This window comes from Chroicocephalus ridibundus, chromosome 3 (genome assembly GCF_963924245.1).
Source record: "Chroicocephalus ridibundus chromosome 3, bChrRid1.1, whole genome shotgun sequence".
Taxonomy (NCBI): domain Eukaryota; kingdom Metazoa; phylum Chordata; class Aves; order Charadriiformes; family Laridae; genus Chroicocephalus; species Chroicocephalus ridibundus.
The window spans coordinates 125,120,078-125,144,081 of NC_086286.1; the positions used below are offsets into that span (position 1 = coordinate 125,120,078).

Below are 24,004 nucleotides of genomic sequence, written 5' to 3' on the forward strand. Positions count from 1 at the left end.
GATTATTTTTCTTTTCAGCACTCCAGCACCATATCTTTTTTCTTGTTTAAATAATAATAATAATAATAATAATTAATAATAATTTTAATAATAATAATTAATAATAATAAGCAGTTCTACAGACTGTGTCTGTATCTTGTTTAAAGCAAAGAAAATTGAGCCCTTGAAAGCTCTTGGTGACTTCTTTTGAGTATTTGTGGTTGGGTTTAAAGCCCTTTTTTTTCCACTTTCGATTTTTCTTAGCATTCTTCATGGATGAGGAAAGGAACCATTCAAAATGAAAAGAGCAAATTTAGAATTTTGGAATAAGTGAGGCTGAAGAGGACCCCTGGATGCCTCTTGTCCCAACCCTTGCTCAAAAGAACATTAAATTTCACACTGGAGTGGCTTCTTAGCAGCTAATCTAGTCAACTTCTGCCTATTTTGGAGGATGGAGATTCCACATACGTTTGAGCAAAACCCTGGCCATTTGCCCTGATGGACATTCCTACTGCCACCTTTCTTCCAGGTCCACAAAGAATAAGTGGCCATGGATCTTTGGTCACCTGGATGATGGATCGCTGAATGGCCACCAAATAGCAAATATTTCTGTAGATCTCAGGATGTTCTCCCAGCATCAGAGCTAAGAAGGGGATGAAGTGTTATGCTACCACGTGTTGCAATGCTGCAGTACCAAGGTAGATGCTCTGTGCTTAGCGCTTGCAGAATGGCATATGTCTCAGAGTGAGATTTAAAAGTCTTAAATCCCGCTTTTTGCAAATCTTAGGAGACTAATTCTCTGCTGCCAGTATGAGAGGGAGGAAATGCATCTTGTCCCAGAAAATGCACATTTTTAAGCGTTTCCTCCAAAATTGAGGCAGGTTTATTTCTGTCTTTGATAGAGCCAGAGATCATGGCATCATTCTCAGCTGTCTCTCTCCAGTTACGGAGGATGCTCTGGCCATGGGATGATCCCATCTTCCTCTCAAGGAATTCAAATCCTCATCTCCAGCTTCCCAAAGGTATGAACTCGCCATAGTACACCATTTATTCACCCTCCCAGTCACTCACCCTTTTTCTTCCACCCCCTTACCCCACTGAAGCTGTCCCCCCATGCAGCCAAAACATAAAACATATGGGGCCACGCTAAAAAAGGCTTTTAAGGGAGTTCATCTCATTAAGATGATCATGATGGCCAAGAGGCACTTGGGTACCCAACCCTACAGACCTCACGTACATTTTATATGAGAGAGTTTTCCCAAAGAAATAGCTGCCACAAGGAATTGCTGACGTTATGCACACTTCATACACACCCACAAAGCATATGTGGCCACAGGCGCACAGTGGATCTAGTCCAAAGCCCATGGCCATTGACACAAAAACTCCCTCTGACAACAATTTTCTTTGGACTGAGCTCAAAAACCAGAAGTCAATGCTATGTTGGTTCCTCTCCAGGGTTGCTGCTGCTCTCTGTTCCCCTGGGATGAGATACACTGGGACCCCCCACTTTTAGGTCGAGATAGGTTTTTAGGGTATGTTTTTAACACAGTGCGAGGTTTTGTGTCATAGCTGACCGTGTAGGTGTGGGGCAAGGCAGGTCAGGTCAGTCATCGTTGTGTTGCCCAACATTTCACAGGGGGTGCCACAGACTGTAACCAAAGTCTTCCTTGGGGAAAACCCAGTTCCACGCAGGTAAACTGCTCCTCCATGCAAGCCACCTTGGAAAAGGACAAAAAATGATATTTAAGACAGAGCCTGACAGCCAACTCTCAACAAGGATTTTTTTTTAATTCATCATTTTTGCTTTCATACCAAAAAAATAATCCCAGTCACCACAGTCCCTCAGATTGCACCCCATGGAGAAGCTACAATAAGTCTTCACTTACCCCAGTTGTGACTTACCCCAGTTGTGATGCACAGCTGTCACCATCAGCTGAGAGATGAACATCAGGTTGGAGGAAGTCCAGCCCCTTGGGACATCCAGGCCCAGCACAGGGTACTCACCAACAGGGACCAGAGGAGCTGAGCACTGCAAAGTGGAGCGAGTGATGGTGACACCACTACAAGCAAAGTCTCCAACAAATACATAGATGGTGTCCCTCTCTGTGATCTGTGATACGGTCATCGTTAAAAGGCGACCAGTTGCAACAAGCGAAAGGAAAACTGGGGTAAACTCCTTGCTGTAACTTATTCTTCCGAGGTAATAGGAGATGCCATCTACTTTTAGACTCAAAGCCTTAGTCCCATTACCTGGAGGCACCGTGCACTGGATAGCTACACAGGTGACACTGATAACAAGGCAAGGCTGATGATCAATGAGAACAGAAGTCATTCTCTTTCCTTTCAGTGCCAAGCCTGCTAAGGTAAGCAGGCCTCCACCATTGGTACTGAAGTTTTGTGGGTAAAACCGATACACCTGAGGCAGGACGGTGAGAATGCTGGACGCCTTTCTGAAGCAAGCTTGCCCACTTTTCCTGGTGGATATGGAAATGTTGTGCTCCCCTGGGGCAATGCAGTTTGTCCGGCACTTGATGCTAGTCTCGTTCCAAAAAGTTACCTTGCAGACAGCCTGGTTATTCACGTGTACCACGGGGCTGTCACTTGGCCATGCCAACCTCTGTCCTTTGATCATCACATAGGTGAATGTCCCATTAGTTTCCCAGGTCACCAGATCTACAACGGGGGTCCACTGCTCATGAAGGTGGAGTGTACAGTCTCCAAGGCAGACGCTGCTGATGCCATTGACAATCACTGTGACATTGAGAGCCCAAGATGCCTCAGCCAACCACTGATAATGCAAAGGATGGGCCCCTGGAAAGACAATGCAACTAATGGCATCATTATCAGAGTTCTGGATCTCACAGGAATAATTACTCTCCAGGCTGACCTGTACCAAATTCCTCCTGGATTTTAAAGCAATACCAGATATAGTGAGTAACATCCCACCACAGATTGATCCTTGTGATGGGAATATGGAGGTTATCCGAGGAGTTACAGTAAGGGCCTGCAGCCTTGCTGTCACATGAGCATATCCTAGCTGCCTCTGGATAACCTGGATGGGGTAAGTTCCGGGTTCCAGGCTGCTCAGTGGCAAAGAGCACTGGTAGAACGTTGCAGACTTATTGTCATGTTGAAACTCAAGTTCACATTCACCATGACCAAGCTTAGCCACAGATCCAGTGATGTTTATCCCCTGGATGCTCAAGACCAGGCTGCTATCTGTGATTTCCATTTCAACAACAGTAATAAGAGGAGTCAAAGCTCTCTGGTAATTAAAGGTTGTGGTCCTTTTTGCAAAGAGAACATGTTGAAATGACCTACTGCTGATGACTACGTTTACTCTAACAGAGATGTCTTGTGAATCTTCATTAGACAAATTAGCAGCTGGCGGGGTCAGGCACCAAACTGTCTCTTCTTCCAAGTGAGTAACCATACAGGTTTGCCTGTTCAGTGAAACAGAAACCACGGCAGGATTCTGGCTAAAGCCCACTCCAGAGATCGTGAGCAGTGTTCCACCTAGAAGTAAAACAAAATAAGGAAGAAGGACATTATGTACAGTAAAGGAATTAACGACTCTGTGAACAATCACAAACCATGATAAAGCTGATAAACATGGCAGACAGTCTTAGTTAGGTTGAATGGAAAAGGAAATTCAAGTCCTTTTTTTGGAACAAGACAGATAAAGGTAATAGTAGGCATGTATCAGGATAATCCTACGTGGACAAGAGGCTAAGGTATCACATACCCACAGACCTTAGTGACAGTAAATGACAGTAGAAAGCCACCACAGAACTGGAGGAAGCTGCTGTGAGAGGACCCCTGAAAGTAAACAGGGACTGAACTCTTCAGGGAATGGGACTGTCTGTACAGACAGGGGGGGACATGGTAGAGATGGTTTGGTCCTGCTGCATAGAGTACAGAACACAGTATGACTGCTTTCAAACAAAAAGCCAGAACCACAGATCTTCCTTCAATCTTCAGTTCTGCCTGCCTGCTCAGGCAGAGTGCCAGATTTGCCATGAACTAATGGTCACTTGCCCTTGAGGAGCTCACTGACCAGAAAAGCCGATACGTTGATGAATACTTCCGGCTTCAAGCCCTCCCCTACTTATATGCTCCCAGTCTGCACCATTTAAGATGGGTAGAACACGAAGAGCAGTTCCCCCTCCACTGTCAGAAGCAACTCTGACCGGGGCTTCCTATCCATGGACTGGAGGGAGGCAGGCTGTTTCCTTTCTCCTCTGGTTTCTTGGAGGTTTTTGTTCCCTGGGCATCTACTTAAGACCACAGAAGACATCAAATGGGAAAACAGACTCTTGGTGTGAACGAAGAAGGTTATTCATGTGGAAAAGCACTTCAGGAAGGGTTAGACACAAAGGTATGACCTTCAGCTGGAGCTGTCTGTGTGTCTAGTGTTGGAAGCTGTAAGACTATTGCAGAGAAGCATCATCATACACTGCTCCACTCATCTTCCTAAGGCATCCTATTTTTGGGTCACTCTGGGAGACTGGCTATCTTTAGTCTGAGCCATACAGTTGTTTTAAGACATGGCACTGGAGCGTCCCTCTCCACAATGACAAGAGCAGCAGCCTTGGGAGGCTCTGCTACCACCCTGGCCACTGAGAGCAGGTGCTAATTATCTGGAATAAGTGTGAATCCTGGTGTCTGGATGTACATAACATTGCAAAGCCATGGTACCTGCACTCCCTCCCACGGTGCTGAGAATAAGGGCAGCACTGAAGAAGCAGCAGCTCGTATTTTAGGAAGTGATAATCATAAAAATGCAAACCCTCCAGCATTCTCAGGCTAATCTCATGCTTCCAAGCCCAGAGCCCAGCTGAAGCCTCCCTCCATCTTCTTTTAGTCTGCAGTAATGGCACTCCTGGTGCCCTACCTTGCTTCACCCTCTTTATCCATTAAGCCCATGCCCTTCCTTTTCCCACAATCTGGCAGAAAAATAAGGTGGTTTATAATGGGGTTCCTTTGGAGTCAGCTCAAATCCTTCATCCAGATGACCATGCAAGTGGTTAGAGACAACAAAAGACTAGAGATAAGGCAGGAGAAAGACTGGTGCCTTTTGCAGCGACGAGATTTTAAGTCAGCTTAAGCCATTCATAAATCTACAGTCAAAGAGTTAATCAGTTCTTATTTAAATTTCAATTTACCCTTAAATATGAAAAGAAGTGTACAGTAATTTTTTTTAGTACAGCTTAATTGTCGAAACTGATAGCCTTTGCTCTTCAAGCTCTATCCGCATTCACATCTTTCTAGGCTTGAGCACCTCACAAACTGTTGAAATAATCACGTAACCACAAAGCCTCTGAGTTTTTGTATCTTTAAATGTGTTGTGAGCCTGAAAGAGCAATCTGTGGAGGACTTGAGATTGCATCAGAAGAATTTCTCTGTCTTCTATAAAAGTGTTTCTAAAGGCCCATGTAAAATTCACTATAGGGATTCAATTTTCCCCCACCCCCAGCAAAATGACAAAATAAATCAACCACCCCATATCTGTTTTTTAAGATTAAAAGTAAAACTTTTCTCTTTAATTCAGTGATGTTTTGCTCTGAAACACACTTATTTCCATTGTTTAAAAGCTTGGGATGGGATTAATAAATATTTCACTTTTGATTAAAATTAACATCGAAAAAGGGGTTTTTTTTTGTCTTTTCAACTTAACAGAAATGAACGTCCCCTTTGGGATCACTTGAAATTGCTTGCTTCAAACCACAATTGTACCCTGCTTTCCACCTAACTTTCATACAGAAAGCCTTGAAACATGGAGGCGTAATGACTGAAAGAAACAGCACGGATGAGTCAGGTGTGGGCGTGCTTTGTTTTCCCAATGGGAACATGCAAGGATACACGAGCAAACACTTGGGGAAATCAAATTCAAAGCACAGGGACCCCTGAGCCAGCCAACCAGATTGAGGGATGCTCACTACAATCTCACTTTTCCAGACTGCTGCTGTCTGCCAGTTGATGTCTGCATAATAAAGGGTCACAGATTTTAAACACCCTCATTTAAACTGATGTAAAATGGGATGCCCTTTCCATTCCTGCAGGAAAACTCTGCCCTTGATCCCTTTAACCTTCATAAGTGGCTGCAGATGTACCGACGCTGTTTACCCAGAAAGGAGCCACAACACGGCTCTATGCTGAAGATCTCGGAGACGTACTGGATTAACGGCTCGACCCTGCAAAACACAAGAAACACAGAAAGGAGGTCTGGGTTTTTATTTATATTTTTATTTCCAGCTGTAGCTCTATGCTCTCTTACAACTCCTTCTAGGTTGGAAGGCCAAAGAGCCACTTGGCACTTCCCCTTTGTTCAATGCCACAGTGACAAGACTGCCCCACATCCCAAATTTTTGCATGTGATTTGAGCTACATCTGTTGTGAACACTGACTTATCAAGTGGCAACCTGTGAGCCAAAGTTAGTCCCTGAGGTGCAACTGAATTGCCCATCAAATGAAGCAAGAATGAGGGGAGTTTTGCCAATCAGATCCCACTGTAGCCATGCCCACAGACAGGAGATGCAAGTGTCCCACCTGCCTTCCCTCTTTACATCCTCCCACCTGGCAGCAGAGGTAACTGCAGCAAGAGAAAACCCAGACACAGCCTCCTGAAGCCCACTCAGATAAGGCAGTAGCTCTGCTTCTGTCCCACCTACATCTATTTTTCCTCATCACCCTCCTTTCAAAAACAACCCTGGCCCTAAAAAGACATATTGGAGAAGTAGACCTTCCCAAGCCTGCAATCCAGCCCACCAGAGATCAGAGTTGTCTCCTGGGATGACCCATCTCCCTCCACTCTCTGGAGACAAAGTGGTGGTACTGCTAACAGACTCAAGTATCAGATAGGATGAATCCCTGAGTGTCATCCCACCAATTGCAGGCTTTCTCCTTCTGAAGTTCATTAATGCAACAAGCAGCTTAGGGTGGTTTGTGAGCAATAAAAGTTTCTTCCTTCTCCCCACTATAATTGTTTCAGGTCATTTCTAGCATCTGCCACAGATGAGACCTGCATGTCCAAGGAACAAATCTGTGTTGCTTGTTGTATCCCAGTTTCAGGTTGGTTTTCCCCCACATTTTAATTCATTTACACTACATTTATCTAGGCGTGAAGTTGAAGTGTCACCTTAAAAGATGGAAATAGCATCATTTAAAAATTCTCCAAACAAAGCATTTTTTATTTTTCAAACTAGCTTTTGTTTTTCTCGTGAAAAGTGTTTCTTTTCTTCTGCTGTTTTCCTACAGCAGGATTTATCTGCATTTGACCTGAATCCGTGAATACCTTTGATTGCCTGAATATGCATTTTTCATCAAATCAACTGTTTTTTCTAAAAATGTTTCTCTCCTGCCTCCTACTGATCCAAGGGGAGTTAATTGACTAGCATTAGCAGTTTGCTGACTTGGGTTCCACAGATCAATAAATGCCTTGATAATTATTCATAATTTTATACCACACTGCAGATTTCACCTTTAGGTAAAGAATTTGTGAAAACTCTTACCTTCCTTCTCAGATTAACCCTAAGATACCAAATAGGACAGAGAAAATAATTTATATTTAAAGGAAAGTACATGTATTCACATACCTGTTTGAAGCCACAGCAATGCCATTGATGATGACAGAAACATTGTACCATCCCGCAGCCAGGGCTGGAAGTGTCACATTAACACCATGGTCCATCTGCGCCTGAATCTGTGCCCACGAGCCCCCAATTTGCACCTTGATATCTGATCCTCGGTAGCTGGCAAACTGGGATATTCCAATCTGAAGCTCATGGCCCCCTGCAGAGGGGAATGGATGAAAATATTTCAGTGTTTCTGGAAACAGTTATCTTAGCACATGTAATGATTGCCTGAGGAAGAGCTTGGAGTCCCATCATGGCAGAACAGGTCCAGTTATGTCCATCAGCCCAAAAGAAAAAACTGAAGACCACAGTGGCTCCATATCCTACCCATTCCTTGACATCCCGGATAAGGTCACCAGCCACCAGGGTTGTCCTGAGACGTTAGTACACTGAACTTGGCTATGACAATCTACAGCCACTGATCAGCCTTCTGGTACACACTCAGAATAGGATCCATGCCCCTGTGCCATAAATATCTATCCTATACATATCTGCAGCTGATAAAAGCCAAATCCAGTCTTTCTGAAGCTCGCATAAACTCGAGCAGAGGAGTTCTGTGATTTTTCCTAAACCCCTGACAAATAATCCAGACCACATTTTTCAGCACTATAGACCTATCTAACTTTCACAGCAGCCTCCTACAGCCAAATGAAAATTTCCTGGGGTATCTAAGGTCGGAAGCCCACATGTGCTCCAAAGCACCTTGTTTGCAGGAAACACAGCACTCTCCCATTAAAGCTCTGTTGTGAGCCAAATTATATTTAGACGATAGAGGATACTTTCCTATATTTGTGCATACTGCAGTAATAGAAGAGGACAAGGGCAACAGAGAAGGGAATTTCAGAACCTAAACTCCTCTTGAAATATCAAAAAAAGTTAGAGTGGTATGCATCAGTCCAGTTTTCACTGAGTGCTATATCTGTAGCCAGTGAAGAGAAACAGAGCCTTTATGGCATGATTCATCTTATTGTAAGGAAGACATACAAAAGAGCTGTGTTGAATCCCACCACAGAATTGCATATTTCTCTTCAGTGACTTTGCAAGACGTCCAAGAAACAAGCACAGACAGAGACATGTTTAGGGGGTGAATCTCATCCTTCTGTCTCCTCCGAAGGTTGTGGGTTCAACTGCACAGAAGCAAAAATAAACAGGACAAGAAGGGGTCTTCAAGTCCAACTCCCTGCTGTCATAGACCACTATGTTACACAAATCCCTTTCCTAAATTCATTGAGCAAAAGGTATTAATATCTCTTTACCTTCCCCTTGAGACAGACAGCCCAAAACACTTGTCTACCCACAGAGTTGCTCCAGAACAACTGGTGAAGATCAGCTGTCCCAAAGCAGCTTCATTTTTGCCCATTCCTCCTCTTCTTCACTGAGCTCATTATATTTTTAAAACAATGCTGCACATGGCACTGTTATCCCAGCCACACAGGACAGTAGACTAGAGGCACTCTTCTGCTTTACACTCTCACCTTGTCTTAATCAAAATGAACTTTTATAGGTTGATGCATCCTTACTACAGATTCAGATCTGAGTAGCAATTCTGTCTCCCAAGCAGAGGCCAGCGTCTCTTGCCTTTAGCATAGCCTCCGCAGCAGGCACAGTCACCGTTACCATTCAGCTCCACAACCTCAGTTTTGGAGAAGTCTCTTCCTTTCACAAAGCAGGAGAGTCTGTATAAAGCTCACCTCGTCTACCAGCTCCTCTAAGCAGGTCTTGAAGGCAGTACTTTTCAATTCTCTATGTGCAAAGAGTCAAATAAAGTTTGAAAGTTTGAAAGCCTGTGAAGCTGAATGTATTAATAATGCGAACTCTTTGGACTCTTGGTCAATTGTCGTCTTAATCCTAGATGCCTGGAAGGCATCGGTGTAATTTATTTATTCTTTTTATTATATAGGAGGAAAACGATATTAAAAGCCGACACCGTGGAGGTTCTGAATAGAAGATTGAACTCAGCCACACCACCATTCACGAGACACTATAACATTAAGGAATTCCTTACACCTGGGCTGCCTGCAGCTAGGAAAATCTCCCCTTGGTGCTACGGTATCTGAATAATATTCAGATGATAAAGGACGTTTTCTCTTATTTATGCATTCTGGAGTAATAGAAAATGACAAGGGCATTTGGGGAAAGGAATAGAAATGCCAGGCGTGCAGCAAGAAGTGCATCTCATCACTGGCAGTCACCTATCTCCTTGCTTCCCCACCAAGTCCAGCCAAACTGCTGAGCTGGAGGGAGCTTTATTAAGATGCACACTGGAGAGGCTGTAAAAAGAGAGAAGAAAATAATTTTTAAAAAAAAAATCGGATGATTGCATCCTTGGAGGAATGGGAGTCGGGTGGGTAGGAAAGCAGGAATATTTCTGTCTTCTTCCTATCTTCCTTGTTCCCTGTCTCAAATACTAGGAATGTGGGGTCTGGTTGCCTCGCATAAATGTAGTAAACCTTCTTCCTAAAGGACTTGTCTGTAAGTGGCCACCATTCAGCATTAATGCCTTCTATTCCCAACACCCAGACAAAACCTTGTGGGGGAAAAAAAAAAAAAAAAAAAAAGGAAATAAGCAAAAAAACCCAATCCCAAATAGAAACTTTCAAAAGTTGGGAATGATAAATGCTACATGAGATCTACTCGGGATTTTGCCCCCACAAAGTCCGTGAAGTCTACGCTTATATTCTGAAGTAATGGATCACAAGGTCAAACTGGAGAAACAGTTTGGCTTGGAAATGGGAACTAGCAAGACAAGTGTTGCCTCTTCTGCTTTCAGGAATCCAAAATGTACATGATGCAAAGCATAATCAATCCTTTGGGATCCTGGAGAAGGACACCCTCTAGAGCTCATTTCTCTTGCCATGGCTGAACCTGTTGCCAAGAATGAATAGGTGGGCTAATTTCAGAGCAGAGTTAGAGAAACGCGACACAAAAGGCGCACTATACCACACCAGACATCCTGTGGACATCATCCACACTGGCCTAGGGCAGGCAACTCTATCTCACATATGCTAAAGTAAAACCAACATAAAACAACAAGTGCTGATCAGGACCAGCAGGAAACGCAGGGACTACAAGTTAAATGAACACAACAAAAAGACAGTGTCAGATCACCAAACTCCAAAAGACCTAAATTCCCTCTGCCTCACGACCGTCAGCAATAACACTTCTAGAGACAATGCCAAAAACCTGTCTTTTCACCTGCTATGCCACTTCTGTTTCTGCTCAGTGATACAACAGCAGGGTTTAGGGAAGGATCATAGTGGAACAAGTTGGTTACTGTTGTTGACTGGTACCCAGAAATCAGTGTCACATGGACAGCAGCATCTTCTGTCCCCTAGAAACAGAAATGAAGAAAATGTCATGGATAAGAATGCACCAACAAAAAAATTTATTCCCTATTTTCCTGCCTCTCCCATACTTAAGTCACATGGGCACTGACAAAATTTGCATACACATCAGACTCTACTTAAATGTGTACAGAGACGTTGACTTTAAAAGGATATCTAGGAGAGTTAGGAGGAAGAGAGTTAGAAACCTTAAAACAATCCCAGACTACGCAGATTTCCATTTACTATATGCGTACTAGTAAATTAAACATTAGAAGTTGTACGCATAGACAGTTATCCCCCCACTTAAACTATTAGCATCATCCCAGGTATAATTTTGCCATGCAGCAAAGAGCACTGCTGCTGCCAATGCCTAGGCGTGTTTTTGCACAACGCACGGATAATGTCCAAAGGAGGTCTGGATATAAATTAGAAGATCTGGAGCTGAAGAGGGTTCAACAATGTGAGCGAGAGCAATGGTGCCAGGCATGTTTAATCTACCAGTAGACAACTGAAAGTGGAGATGAGCCAATTTGCTGGAGTTCAAAGCCCCAGCTTTGTTTATGTGAGGCTCAGCTAATGACATTGAAATCTGAATTTTTTCCAGACTGTTTCACTGGTTTTCATAAATTACCATCAGACTATTGTTATTTTAGCTGGTCAAACTGTAGGTGGAGTCTGTTAAACTGTCCTACAATCAAGACTTGGCTGATGGGCTGGTTAGTTTGCCCTTCCCCCAATATAGCTCAGGCCACAAAAACACAGAAAGACCTGTAGGCTGCTGACTGTTCCCAAAAAAATTGTGGTTTCTTACCCGAGAGGGAACTTTACATTCAATTCTTGTTGAATTTCGGTCATTCTCGAAGATTGGGCAGGGATGAGATCCAAACAACACCAAGTTTACCCCTTCCAGATCGGTTCCCCTGAGAGCCACTCTCCGCCCTCCTACAAAACCAATTATTCCATTACATTCAAGACGTAGAATGATATTTTTACATGCAAAGGATTCTTTAATAGGTGACTACAAAAGGTGGTGATGTCTCTCAATTGATCTGACAATGATCTGCTTCAGCCTTGCTGTGCCTATCTTCCTCTCTTTCACCAGAGATCCTTCTTGCCTATTATTTGAATTCTTGTCCATGATACAGGGGGACTGGGTTTCTTTCTTGATTTATTTTTTAACGACATACTTATTTAAGCCAGTAAGGTCTGGCCTGTGATCTCACCCTTAGAAAGACCCCCAGCCCAAGAATGAAATAAGGAAGGAAGGAAGAAGCACTAAGAATGGAAAATGAGCTTAACACAGCAGGTGCTTTCACAGTTCAAATAGCTGCCAAGCACCCTGCTGTCAAAAAAGCCTGTAGCATGTGTCTAGGAAACTTAGGTTAGAAAGGGGACTTGGCAGGGCTTGTGAGTTAGCAGAGTTGTGAGGAAAGTCACGGAGGGTTTAATTCTGTGAAGCACTAAGCAACCTCAGCTCCCCTTTGTGCCAGCCAGAGCTGAGCCTCTTCAATCACATGCAGGACCATCCCCAACATGTCAGACTTGAGCTTGATCGTTCTGCCGCATGCAATTCAAATGTAAGTAGTCAAGGTTCCCCTCCACTTTTGCAAGTAACTGGAAGACTCAGGGACATTTCAAAGAGAAACAGGAAAGATAACAGAAATGGACATTAATGGCAATTCCAACCAGTACTTTGTTCTTTGGTGCGGTTCAGAGACAAATTAAAAAAAAAAAATTACTTGAAACTTACAGCTGTTTGTTCTAGTTATCTGCACTGCAGAGTTTTAAGAGGATGGCTGGACAGACAGACTGTTCAGACACGAACTTTATTAAGGCAGTGTTTATATATATGTGTTCGTATGTCTATATTACAAACCAGATGAACTTTTATGATGCTTTTCACGTGTGATGTAAGTAAACTTCTATGGTAAAGTCATTATATATTGGTGGCAGAGTTCCTAGCACCTTTTCCTCACTGCTTCATTTCCTCCTAATTCTTTAAGGCAACAGAGAAGTCTAGAAATTTAATCTAGATTTTCTCTGGATGGCAGCAAAACCAGACAAACAGCAGCCATCAGATACATTAACAGCAAGCTCCTTCCATCTGCAGGAGCACAGTAGTATCTTTAGAAAAGCATCCCATGCATAGAGAGTTAGGTCACAGGGAACTCCCAGCACGGTACTACTGAGACTGGTGGTATTTCAACAAGAGGGACCTGGTGTAGCAAAGTATGCGATGCTTCCTGGCTTCCTCTCCTGTAACATTAAGTTTGTAGAGCCAGAAACAGCAAGAACTCAAAACTGAAACCATTTGTCTAATGTGATAGTTGTCAGATAAGGAGTCGCAGATTTAAAGTACAAAATCCAAGTGTGTTGTGTAAAGACTAAGGCTCTTAAGTTCTGATATCTACACTTATATCCGTATGCAATGAAATACTGCATATGTGCACTTTACGATAAGATTGAAGAGAGGTATTTGGAATAGAAGAAATTAAAAACACAGATGGAAGCTGTAATTCTTTCCAATTATAAATGTTCAAGGCATATGTAATGTAAGATAGCATTATACTTGCTTTCTTTTTAATGGGTGACAGATCACTGTAATTGGGAGAAGAACTGGATTGTCAGCGAAGGAAATGAGAAGCAAGGCCCAAGCACTAAAACTTGCCATTGCTGGCTTTGTTCTTTCAGGGTTTTTTTAATGAATTAAAGCAGTGAGTATCAACCTTATGTACTGTACGACCCTCCCACTGGAGAGGAAAAAAAAAAAAAGAGGAAAGAAAAGCGTTAGAATCTCTTTCTTGCCATGCACCCCAAGAAAACATAAAGAAGTGGCCATAACTTCTTGCTTTTCAGCTTAGGAATCCTACTTTCTCCCAAGACCATCCCATGGCTCATCCACATAAATGTTCACAGACCGTCATTCCTTGCCTCTGCCCGCTCCAAGGTGGCTGAGCATGGCACAGTCAGGCCTCCAAGCCACACGCCTGAGCTAGCTTCGTGCTGCACCTAGGCCAGTACTCCTGCTCTCAGTGATGTTTGTTACCATGAACCCAAAGCACCTTAATAATGAAAATAGCAGATTTCCAGACAAAATCTGGACAACTTTCACTGTCAGAGTAGACCTGGGTCATGTTGTTCCGAGATGCATTCCTAGCTGCTTGAAAACAAGTCATACAGGGAGACCATCGGTCCTTACTGCACAACCCAGGTGCGTCAAGAGTGTTCTCCACATTTCTCATTGGGTTGGGGAGACTCCTCCCTCTCCCAAAAAAAGAAATGGTGCCTTTTACAGCATTTGGTTTGGCTTAGCTACAGTTGGCTAGGCACCTTGCTGGAAATTCCAGGTGAAGTCCTCTCATCTGTGTCACATACAGGGCAGATAAGTCATAATGATCCTTTGGCCCCAGAGTCCCGTGGAAAATCTTCCAAGCTCTTGTCTTCAGGGATGGAATATATCACCCTTTCTTTCCTCTTCTGTTTCAAGGAGAGGAGGGGTAATGGAAATGGAAGAAGCTTCAGTTCAGTTTGAGCTTCTCTAGGTTTCTCAGTTTCATATGTAAACACAAATGAGTTTTCCACTTTATTACTCAGAATATGAATTCACTTTAATGGGACTGGGATGAACCAAAACTTAACCATTTCACAATTAGGCCAGATTAATTCAAATACTACAAAGCTTTGTGTCAAATAGATATGGGAAGATGAGCCATGAAACACTAACAACCATCTGGGTTGCTGGAATGGACATACCTGCACTTGAACTTGCTATTCCCAAACAAAACTAGTCGGGAAACTGGTTGCCTCCACAAAGAAGCAAGGAAAGTCTGTCACTCTAAGAAACTTGTCCCAGTGCTTTGGGGTATGCACAATTTGCACAGCCATATTATGCCTTTTTCGTCAGGTGAAGACTTTGGTAGTGAAAGTACAGAAAAAACAAGACACCATGAAAAGCACAAAGCAGAAAGCAGATGTCCTCTTAGAGCTCGTCTGGCATTCGGACCTACCAATCTCTGAAGCTGTAGGAGGTTCGATAGCTACCAGCTTTGGCTCAACTCTTAGGAAGATGCCTTCTCCTGTGCTGGCATTGAGTGCGAAGCCATAAGGTCTCACCAGTAGTGTCACCTGGTAGACTCCGACTGGCAACCTCTCCCTCTGGCAAACCACTTGCGTTTGATTCAACGTTATGATGTGGCAGGTTGTGTTGTTCACCTCTACTTGCAGGGCTGGCTCATCTTCAGTGAAGCCAGCTCCCCTGATAACTACCGTGGCCTGGGACCCATCATCTGAAGGAATATAATCAACAAGATAATTCATTAATTTTGGTGTAGCAATACCCAGGATTTACTTTCAACCAACAGTTAAAAGGTTTTACCAGCTTCATCAGGATATCCTAAATAGTACACCACCAATCATTTCTCATTGTCCTTCATACATAATGCCTATTTCTGCCTGTCTCTGTTCAGCTATTATATTTTTTCTTAAATTTTTGTTAAAAATAATTTGAGACAAGTGCCACCTTCGGCTTTAAGCACCAAGCTTATCACTGTTTATCTCCTCTTTGTGCCTTTACCATCTTCTTGTCAGTGTCAAAACATGTCTGTGCTACGTATTTTAAGACTGGAGCTGATCAGAAGTGCCCTACCAGCAAGTGCCATGAAAACCAGAAATTTCCAAAAGAACACACACAAAAAATCATCAGCATCTGGCAGATCTTTTTCACTTAACATTTTTTTTCCATTTTGTTCAGAAATGAAGCCCTGTTACCTGATGAATACTGCACATCACTGACTAAGGGCGTCAGTTCCTGGCTGATCTGGAAAGAGCATGATCCAGAACAGTTTGCAAGGATGTCATTCACCGCCACCACCACCTGGAGACAGAGAAGAAGGTTACCCTAAAGCTGGGAAGGGAACAAAAGTGTTTTCTAGAGCCACATACACCTCATAGACCTGCAGAGCGACGCTGGTAGCCACACTGAGCTACGGAGAGCACTCTGTGCCAGCACTGAGCACTGTCAGACAGCTGTTTATCCTGCTGCAGTCTCATTACAAATTTAATTGCAAGGCTTGCAAGGGCTCAATCTTAGGAAAAGAGGAGCACAGCTTTGAAAGCTGTATCACCAGCCTTTCTCAGTGTCTGCAGGATTCTATGATGTCCCATCTTGCTGAGACCCACAGCTCCTCTTAACTCCTATTCTTCTAGTCAGCTGCTGAAGACCCTGCTTGCCACATACCCCAGCCCAGTTCTTCACACCCTGCCTTGGGAATAAGTTTATTATGTTTAAAGCACCCTGTAAGACTAATTAGAATGAATCTCAGAATGTGTCTTTTCAGCATGCAGCCCTCAATTATTTTTTTCCCCTTGTTCACGCTGGAATAAGAAAGCTGGGCTGTGACCTTGATATCTAGCAAGAGATATCAAGAGATATCTCTTTGAGACCTTCATATTTCAGAATAGGCAACCGGCAAAGCGGAGGTCATAGGAGAGGCCCTCTTCATCTCTCTCCCAGGTGTTAAGGGTGTGCCAGGAGGGTACACCAATGTCTGCAAAAAGCAAAAGCAGACTGTCTCCAAGAAACACAACGAGCACAGGGTTTCAAAGTACTCTGCTTAAATAGAGACACAATAATTACAGGAACATTTTTACATCTGTTTCTAGCAGCAAGATAGAACAAAGCTTCAAAAATGAAGAGGAGATCTGATTGCTGCTGCTGTTCTTGTTTCATTTGGTCTATTTGATGGTATGTCTGTGCCACAGATGGCAGAGATATCGTCGGTGGCTGAGCCACTGGAAACAGGGCTGTCCTCAAATCTAGGGAACAGAATTGCCAAAAAAGCAGGATGACCTAGCCCCAGGTGCTGCACAGCTGGGCTTCGAGCACATCCAGCATCACCCTGTGTCCCTACAGTGCCCACAGTCTTCACTGGCAGCAAAGCCAGCAATGTGCACTGCTCTGCAACATCTGAGAGCAGAGTTTGCAACACGTTTGTCCATCCATCAGACTCATTCATCCAGGAAGCCCTCCTTGCTCCCTTTTCACACACGAAGAATTGAGATCCACAGAGGCAGAGGGACTTGCCTAATTCACAGACTAGTACCACAGCCACCATCTCATTTATTTTGCCACCTAGGACTCTGCAGATGAATAAATTGCATTCGCAAGTTTGGTGGCCAACACCATAGGACTCAGCAAGGATGGAAGTGAAGAGACGACATCAGCCCTTGGCCACAGCCTCAAAAGAAATCTTCCAGCACCCATGATGACCATTCTCCCCACCTGCAATACCTCTTGGAGGAAAGTCCTGCTCCACAAACCAGGGAGCAGAATCTGACCAATTTAGGGCAAAGCACGGACCAATAGACTCCTGAAAGGATTTAGTGGTAGAAGTAGGTACCTGAATACCTGTGAGACTCCTGGATCTGCATGACTCAGGTGAATCAATAAGAGGCCTGACAGCACATCTCACCTGTGTTTTGTTATTGAAGGTAGCAAGCATGTCCCCAAATATTGGCCCAATAAACACACCTCCATCATAAACCACACGACTAGAAACAGTTGGCTTCAGACCAGTGAGGTTTTCAGCAGAGACCTGTCAAAGAGCAAAGAATTTAAGTTTCTCATCCTTTTCCGTCACATGATTTTAAACTAAAACCATTCCCCAGAGTTCATACAGAGTCTTTACAAGGCCAAAAATAACTCCTGGAAACCTATTCTCAAGCTTCTTCCGTGACTCCTATCTCTAGGTCTAAATCTTCATTACCCAAGATTTCACAACACCTCCCTGTTTCCACCCTCACCTTGCAGGCAAGGAACTGAAGCAAAGAGACTAAGGAGCCAGATTTGCAAATAAATTTATAATACTCAGTACTATCATTTGTAACCAGGTATGGAAAGATCTTTGGAAATCTACCTCTCAAAGATGTGACTTCGCATGGAACAAGGGCCTGTGCTACGGCTGAAGGTGCGTCTGGAGTTTTTTTCACCATCAAGGCCAATGTCTTGAGCATGAGAACTCATTGTTTCATCGAAGATAATTTTACACTTTGAGAAGGTGGATATACAAATAGTTTTTCTTTTTGAGGAAGGAAGAATCTCAGTCTGGATCCTTATTCAAAATAGACCCTTCTACTTGAAGCAAAACTTAAACAATAAACCTTGGCATGGGAGACTGTGAACTGAACCTTCATCTGAGACTTACGAGATCCAGATATGAACCCATACAGAATATTTCTCAGGTAAAGAACTTTTAGCCCATGAATGATGCCACAAACCTCTACTGAGCTTCAGTTACTCATTGAAATACTAACGTGATTATAATAGCTTTCACTTCAATATAGCAGTCCCTTTATTCTGCAGAACTGCAACGAAGCACAGAAATTACATTCTGTCCTCCTCATTTTGAAGCACAGACTTTGAAGCTGTAATTTCCCCTCCTGTAACTGCAATTGCTTTTTTAATCATCTAATCTGGAATTTGCTTAAGCTGCTACTCCTAGTAGGAAGACATTTAGCTTAAGGTCCCATGGGTGTCTGTGTTAAAATGAATGCTGGGAGAATGAATCAACCAAGGCCAAAGACATTGAATGGACTTCAAAGTGGGTGTTAGTAAAAGAAATTACCATACATTGATAAAATTGGGCAAGTCCCCAGTTTTTGTTTTCCAAGTCAGCGTCCAGATGCTTTCATAGCAAGAGTTTGATTCTTTGGTCACAATGAAGTCACTGGTGTTGAAGTACGGGGCTGTAGAGTTATCCAAGTTGTCTTGCAAAAGCTTGCAGAGGTGGTGGGAGGAGATGTGCACTGAAACATCTGCAAAAGACATAAGAAAAAAAAGTGGATATCCTCATCCCTAGGAGAGCACATCTACCTGCACCTAGAAAAAAAAGATTAGTGAGAGGCTGTTGTGGTTCGAACATCTGTAACTGTCAAAAAGCAGCAGAGGGAAATTTACTGGGTCCCAAACACCAAAAGATCTACACTATTTAATAGCTTAGAAAACCTAGAAACATCTCTCCAGTTGGGACCATCAGAAATTTTATCTAAGTAATACTTTTTGTTACATGCAGCCTACGTTTTTGGGAGGCATGAAATTTCAGTGTGCAAGTCATGTTCCTTCAAAATAGAAAGGTCAGAAACTTCCTAGATGAGAGGGGTAGCGGGGGGAGTCAGGCTCTCAAGAAGACTTTGTAGAGTTCAATCACAAATAAATGCAAATCATAGTTTCTTTCTTTTGACATAAAAACCCGTAGCCATTCAAAGCTGCAGGTACAATAAATCTCTCTAAACCAATTCATGAGAAACAGGGGAAAACACAAGACTTGGGAACAGGGCAAGACGAACATTTTCAAAAGATGATGTTCAAATTCAATTTCCAGCAATTCAGCCATTGCAGGAAAATCTTAAGTGACAATACAGAGGGAAGAGTTCCTTTACAAATATTCTAAGGCTGCATTTTCCTATATTATTATTTGACTTTATAGTTTAGTCACCAGTTCGTCAGTTAAGGATTTTATGGTTGGCCTTGTTCAGATTAACCTGCTCACTTTCATTCTAAGCCTCTGATTATTTAAACCGAACATAAGAAAACCTAGCACATCTCAAGGGTGCCTAATTCAAGTCAAGCAATTCTATGCACAAAAGCTTTTGTGGCTTCTGCAAACAAATTATCAATCCTGGTAATCACAGAAGAGAACGAATCTCCTGGTAACCTGCAAGGGCCTCATCATACAAGGCGATGAGAAGTACACGTGCTGGAGAAACACCAACATAATGAAACCTTGGGATGCAAAATCCCAATTCAGGATCCGATCCTAAGTTCTTAATAGTAGGGCAAATATTTCACAGTGGTTGTATGCGTTGTGGAACAACCCTATACCCAAACATATAGAAATACTGTCCTGCCTATAATCCTTAACTCCTGTCTTGAAGGACAGCAAATGCAAAAATCTAGCAACTACCACCGTGGATTTAACATGACAGCCTGTACCCTGAGCATTTCCAAGGTTCAATATTGTCTCTTCTCTGCTTGGCTTCCTGCAAAGGAAACCCAGGACCTGTACTTGCATCTTCTCTTACCTGATATCACTCTGTTGGCCAAGTGGATGCGGAAGGTTCCTCCAATAGGTGGGGATGACTTTTGCAGTCTCTGAATGGCGAGGCTGACTCTCACATCCTCCGCGGAGACGTAGAGGTGGCCATACTCCTTAGAGCCCTCCCCAAGCAAAGCACCTCTGTGTGACAGAGAGGGTTCATAGTGATACAGTAGCTGGTGATACAGTAGACTTGAACAGCACAAAACGCTGGGGTGGAGGGCCCCTCTGCCCTTACTGATACCAGGTTAAAAAGAGCATATGGTTCCCTCCTTACTAATGTAGCTAAGTTTGAAATACTTTGTAAGCAGATGGGTTAAACACCTGCTAGGTTTAGTTTGATAAAAGGAAGCGGTGAGACGCTGTATCCTTGAGTAGAATAGATACGGAGAGATGCTAGAATAAGCTAGTTTTGTGAAAACAAGAGTTGCAAACTAGGCCAAAAGATGAACTGACTATGGATGATGAACTGACTATGCGCGAAGACCAAGTTCAATCTGCAGACACGGTGAGGAAGGCTATCAATGACCACCAGAGGACCCTTGAAAACCACCAGTGGACAAGAATGCACATGTGTCAAGGACATTTACATATATTAATGAGTCCTAGGTGATAATATGAGTATGTTAATAATTTCTGGGAAATGTAATTAATATGTATATTCTGATTGCTTATAACCTTTGTAGTTGAGCAACTCAGCGCGCACACTGGGTGGAGTGATCCCCTGTGTGCCCAGCGCTGCAATAAAGAATGCCTGCTTTCTAACACTCCAAGACTGAGTCTTAGAGAGTCCTTAATTGTCGGCTTATGGTATCAATATGAAGGCATTATCAGCCAAGACCCCCAATCCTGACACCCCCACGTCACCAGCAGCAGAGGGACACCCATGGAAACAACAGTCTTGAACGACCTAAGGAGAACATGTTCAGAGCTCAAAAAGAATTGAGTACTCCCAACTTAAACCTATGTGATGTAGGCAATGCACACAACAGAAAACAATGGAAAAAACATATTCTTTCAACTATGGTAGAAGAAATAGTTCATACAGCACCAAGCATTAGCAAGTCCTACCCCAGTACTGGTGTTTTTAAAGGACCAACTCAATGCAGTCTGGACAGCAGCTACAACATCAAGACAAAAAGCTTTCCTACTTCATCCTGTAGTCTCCTCCAGTCTATCATAATCTTAACTCCCCTGATTACACTATATTTCATGTTAGAAATTCACCGAATTTCTAAAACTTAAAATATTTTCTCCCTTGCTTTAAAAATTCTCCTTTTTAAAGGAGATACTCTTCGTGATACAATGATGCCACCATGTGGTTAAGTGTCTGGATAACAGCTGAAGACTCAGAGCTCAGCCGTGGCTTCTGCAGAGCAAACTTCAAGGATCTAAAACCAAAAGGACCACTGAGCCTTCTTGTCTGACTTACAGCTTTTTAGCTAATATCCCTGCCTCGACTGCAGCAAGTTGTTAGAACATAGCACAGCATGTGCTCAGTTAAGAGAAAGAGCCAGGTATATTTAGAACGTACCCAAAGACATGAACCAGCCCACCCATTTTTAAAGCATACGCTGATTTCTGGTTTCAGTCTTCCTGGCTTCAGCATCTGGTGAGGCAGTGGAACAGGTTGCCCAGGGAGGTTGTGTATGCCCCATCCCTCGAGGTGTTCAAGGCCAGGTTGGACGGGGCTTTGAGCAACCTCGTCTGGTGGGAGGTGTCCCTGCCCAGGGCAGGGAGTTGGAACTGGATGATCTTTAAGGTCCCTTCCAACCTGAACCGTTCTATGATTACACACTGGTTTCTCTTATGTCTTCCTCTGCAAGATGGAACAGTCCACCAGTGCTAAGCACCTTTTTTTTTCTTTTTTCTTTTTTTTCCCCACTTATGGTTAGAGGTATTGTGGTTAATCCATCTCTTAATCATCTTTTTGATAAACTAAACAGCCAGAGCTTCTTAAATCTTTCTCTCCAAGGCATTGTCACATAATTCTTTTCCTTTGTACTGACTAGGATTATGTCTCTGAACACAAACAGGTGAGTGATGAATTCACCAAAGCCTTGGATTTCATGAGGAAATACAGAAACTTGGCTGCTCCAGAAACCAGATCAAACAGGCTAATTTTGTTCAAATTTTAGCTACCTCTTAAATAAGAATCTATTTTTTCTTTAGAGTACTCAAGACTAATGACACATCACTTTGCTTTTTCTCAAAGGAGAAGAGACTCCAAGGTAAGAAACCAAATTAAGTTACAGCAGACTGACATTCACCTTCTGAAAGGAGGTTTCCTGTGAACACCTGGGCAAGTCACTTTGAGTGAAGTAACTGAGCCAAACTAACAGCTGGCTGCTGCAGAGAAGAGGCTGCACCATTCCAGCTTCTGCCTTGCCTAGGTCTATTCCCATCAGGTTCTTGCTGTCTTAACTGGATAAAATCCAACATTTACAGGACTTATCTTCTGCCAGTATGGCCCTTTAATGTTGTTCTGTCTGGTCTGGTTAGCCTATGGTTCTGTCTCGTCTTCTACTGTTGGGACTTCCAGAATAGAAACCATCTCAGTAAACAAGGACACATAAGGTGGACTTCTATTGTCTAGCATGGCAACTGGTGTCATTAAAGGTGTTTGGGAGCATCTCTGGCTGATCTCCATCCACTCTTCCAGGAGGACTTAGATCTCCTTCTAGTCCTACAACCTATCTTGGTGGCCCATGCGTATCTTACATACCCCAGATTAGCTGAAACATCTTAAGCACTTCTGGTTCAGCAACTGAATCCCACTCATACAATGGAACTTCAAGAATGAGAGGATCTGATTCAAGCTAGAATCAGACACCTTCACTAAGGTGTCTACAATATATACTCAAGATCCTGTATGGTGAGCAAAGCTCAAAACACTTGTGCTGAGCATGAAATTATCTTAATTTAGAACTGAAGCCCATCTACAGAGTACAGATATCTGTAAAGGATTCAGTAGTGTAAACAGTCTGAACACAGGCCATTTGAAATGCCTAGAGGAGAAGACGCAGAAGAAAGTATAGTCTTATCCTCCACTGTCTCTCATGTCCTGTCTTAGATGATAACCTGCTCCAGACATGTCAGGGCAAACTGCAAGATGTGTTACAGGTTATTGAGATAATCTACTTGCTGTCCCTACCTTAGAGAGAGAAGGGGCAGACTTGCACCACAGCCAGACACCATCCAGGACACATTGTAAATGGGAGAAGACCCCACCACAGATACTGCTTCAACTACCCTCCCATGTGGCTGAGGTGGTTTTGGATGTCTCTGAGAAACTGAAAGAAAGCACAAGCGTTCATTGAAACAAGGAGAACAGCTGTCACTATGTCTAGGTTATTTTCATTTCCTAGCCGGAAAAAATTTGCTTGGGATTTTTTTGTTTGTCTTTGTCTGGGCAAGACAATTCAAGAATTACATTTGTAGAAACATGTTTTCAAATAAACCAAGAATATCAATATTTGGCAATTCCTTCATGATTGTTTTCATGAAAAATATAAGTTCAAGAAAACAAAATTATTTTTGTGCCTGTTGTGAAATGCCCTTCCCCTTTGAAAAAGTTTCAACCAGCCCTATGTTTAAAGATTTTAATGGAATATCCCGGTAAGATAGTAACATCAAGAGAAAAGAAAAACAGATTCCTTTACCAGTCACAGCTCTGTCTGCGATGATGACTTCATCAAGGTAAAATGACCCAGATGTTTCCCTTTGCAGCACAGGGCTATGCAAGTCTATCTGATGCACAAACACCGGGGAATTGGTTGGGAGGTCCTTGAGAAGCGTGGAGTGATTCATACACCCCTTCCAGAGGTCAGTGCAGGTAAATGTCCAGCTGAAAGATACCAAGGTTGTGCGATGTCTCTTTTGCTCTGAGGTAGTTTCAATAACTGACTTTTGAAGTGTTTTGTGAAGCTTCCAAGTAATGTCAGGTACTGATATTATTGCCATTATTATTACT

The 24,004-nt window shown here is 43.0% G+C and overlaps 1 protein-coding gene across 12 annotated transcripts in view; it reads right to left on the reverse strand.

Annotated features, from left to right (window-relative positions):
* The window catches only part of PKHD1 (PKHD1 ciliary IPT domain containing fibrocystin/polyductin), a 279,614-nt gene that overhangs the window by 226,581 nt on the left and 29,029 nt on the right, over positions 1–24,004 (reverse strand). For 11 of the 12 annotated variants that reach the window (XR_010070475.1, XR_010070473.1, XM_063330661.1 and 8 more), the window contains 13 exons: positions 23,694–23,878; positions 23,186–23,324; positions 20,018–20,172; positions 18,567–18,751; positions 17,410–17,532; positions 15,707–15,812; positions 14,947–15,225; positions 11,751–11,881; positions 10,809–10,944; positions 7,575–7,770; positions 6,106–6,173; positions 1,882–3,495; positions 1,554–1,697 (listed from right to left, as the gene is read on the reverse strand). Coding sequence is in view for 10 of the 12 variants with exons in the window: in XM_063330661.1 (XP_063186731.1) it covers positions 1,554–1,697; positions 1,882–3,495; positions 6,106–6,173; positions 7,575–7,770; positions 10,809–10,944; positions 11,751–11,881; positions 14,947–15,225; positions 15,707–15,812; positions 17,410–17,532; positions 18,567–18,751; positions 20,018–20,172; positions 23,186–23,324; positions 23,694–23,878 (3,461 nt within the window). In the remaining 2 variants the exon portion in view is untranslated. The remainder of the gene's footprint in view (positions 1–1,553; positions 1,698–1,881; positions 3,496–6,105; positions 6,174–7,574; positions 7,771–10,808; positions 10,945–11,750; positions 11,882–14,946; positions 15,226–15,706; positions 15,813–17,409; positions 17,533–18,566; positions 18,752–20,017; positions 20,173–23,185; positions 23,325–23,693; positions 23,879–24,004) is intronic. The other variant, XM_063330663.1, reaches the window with a different exon arrangement.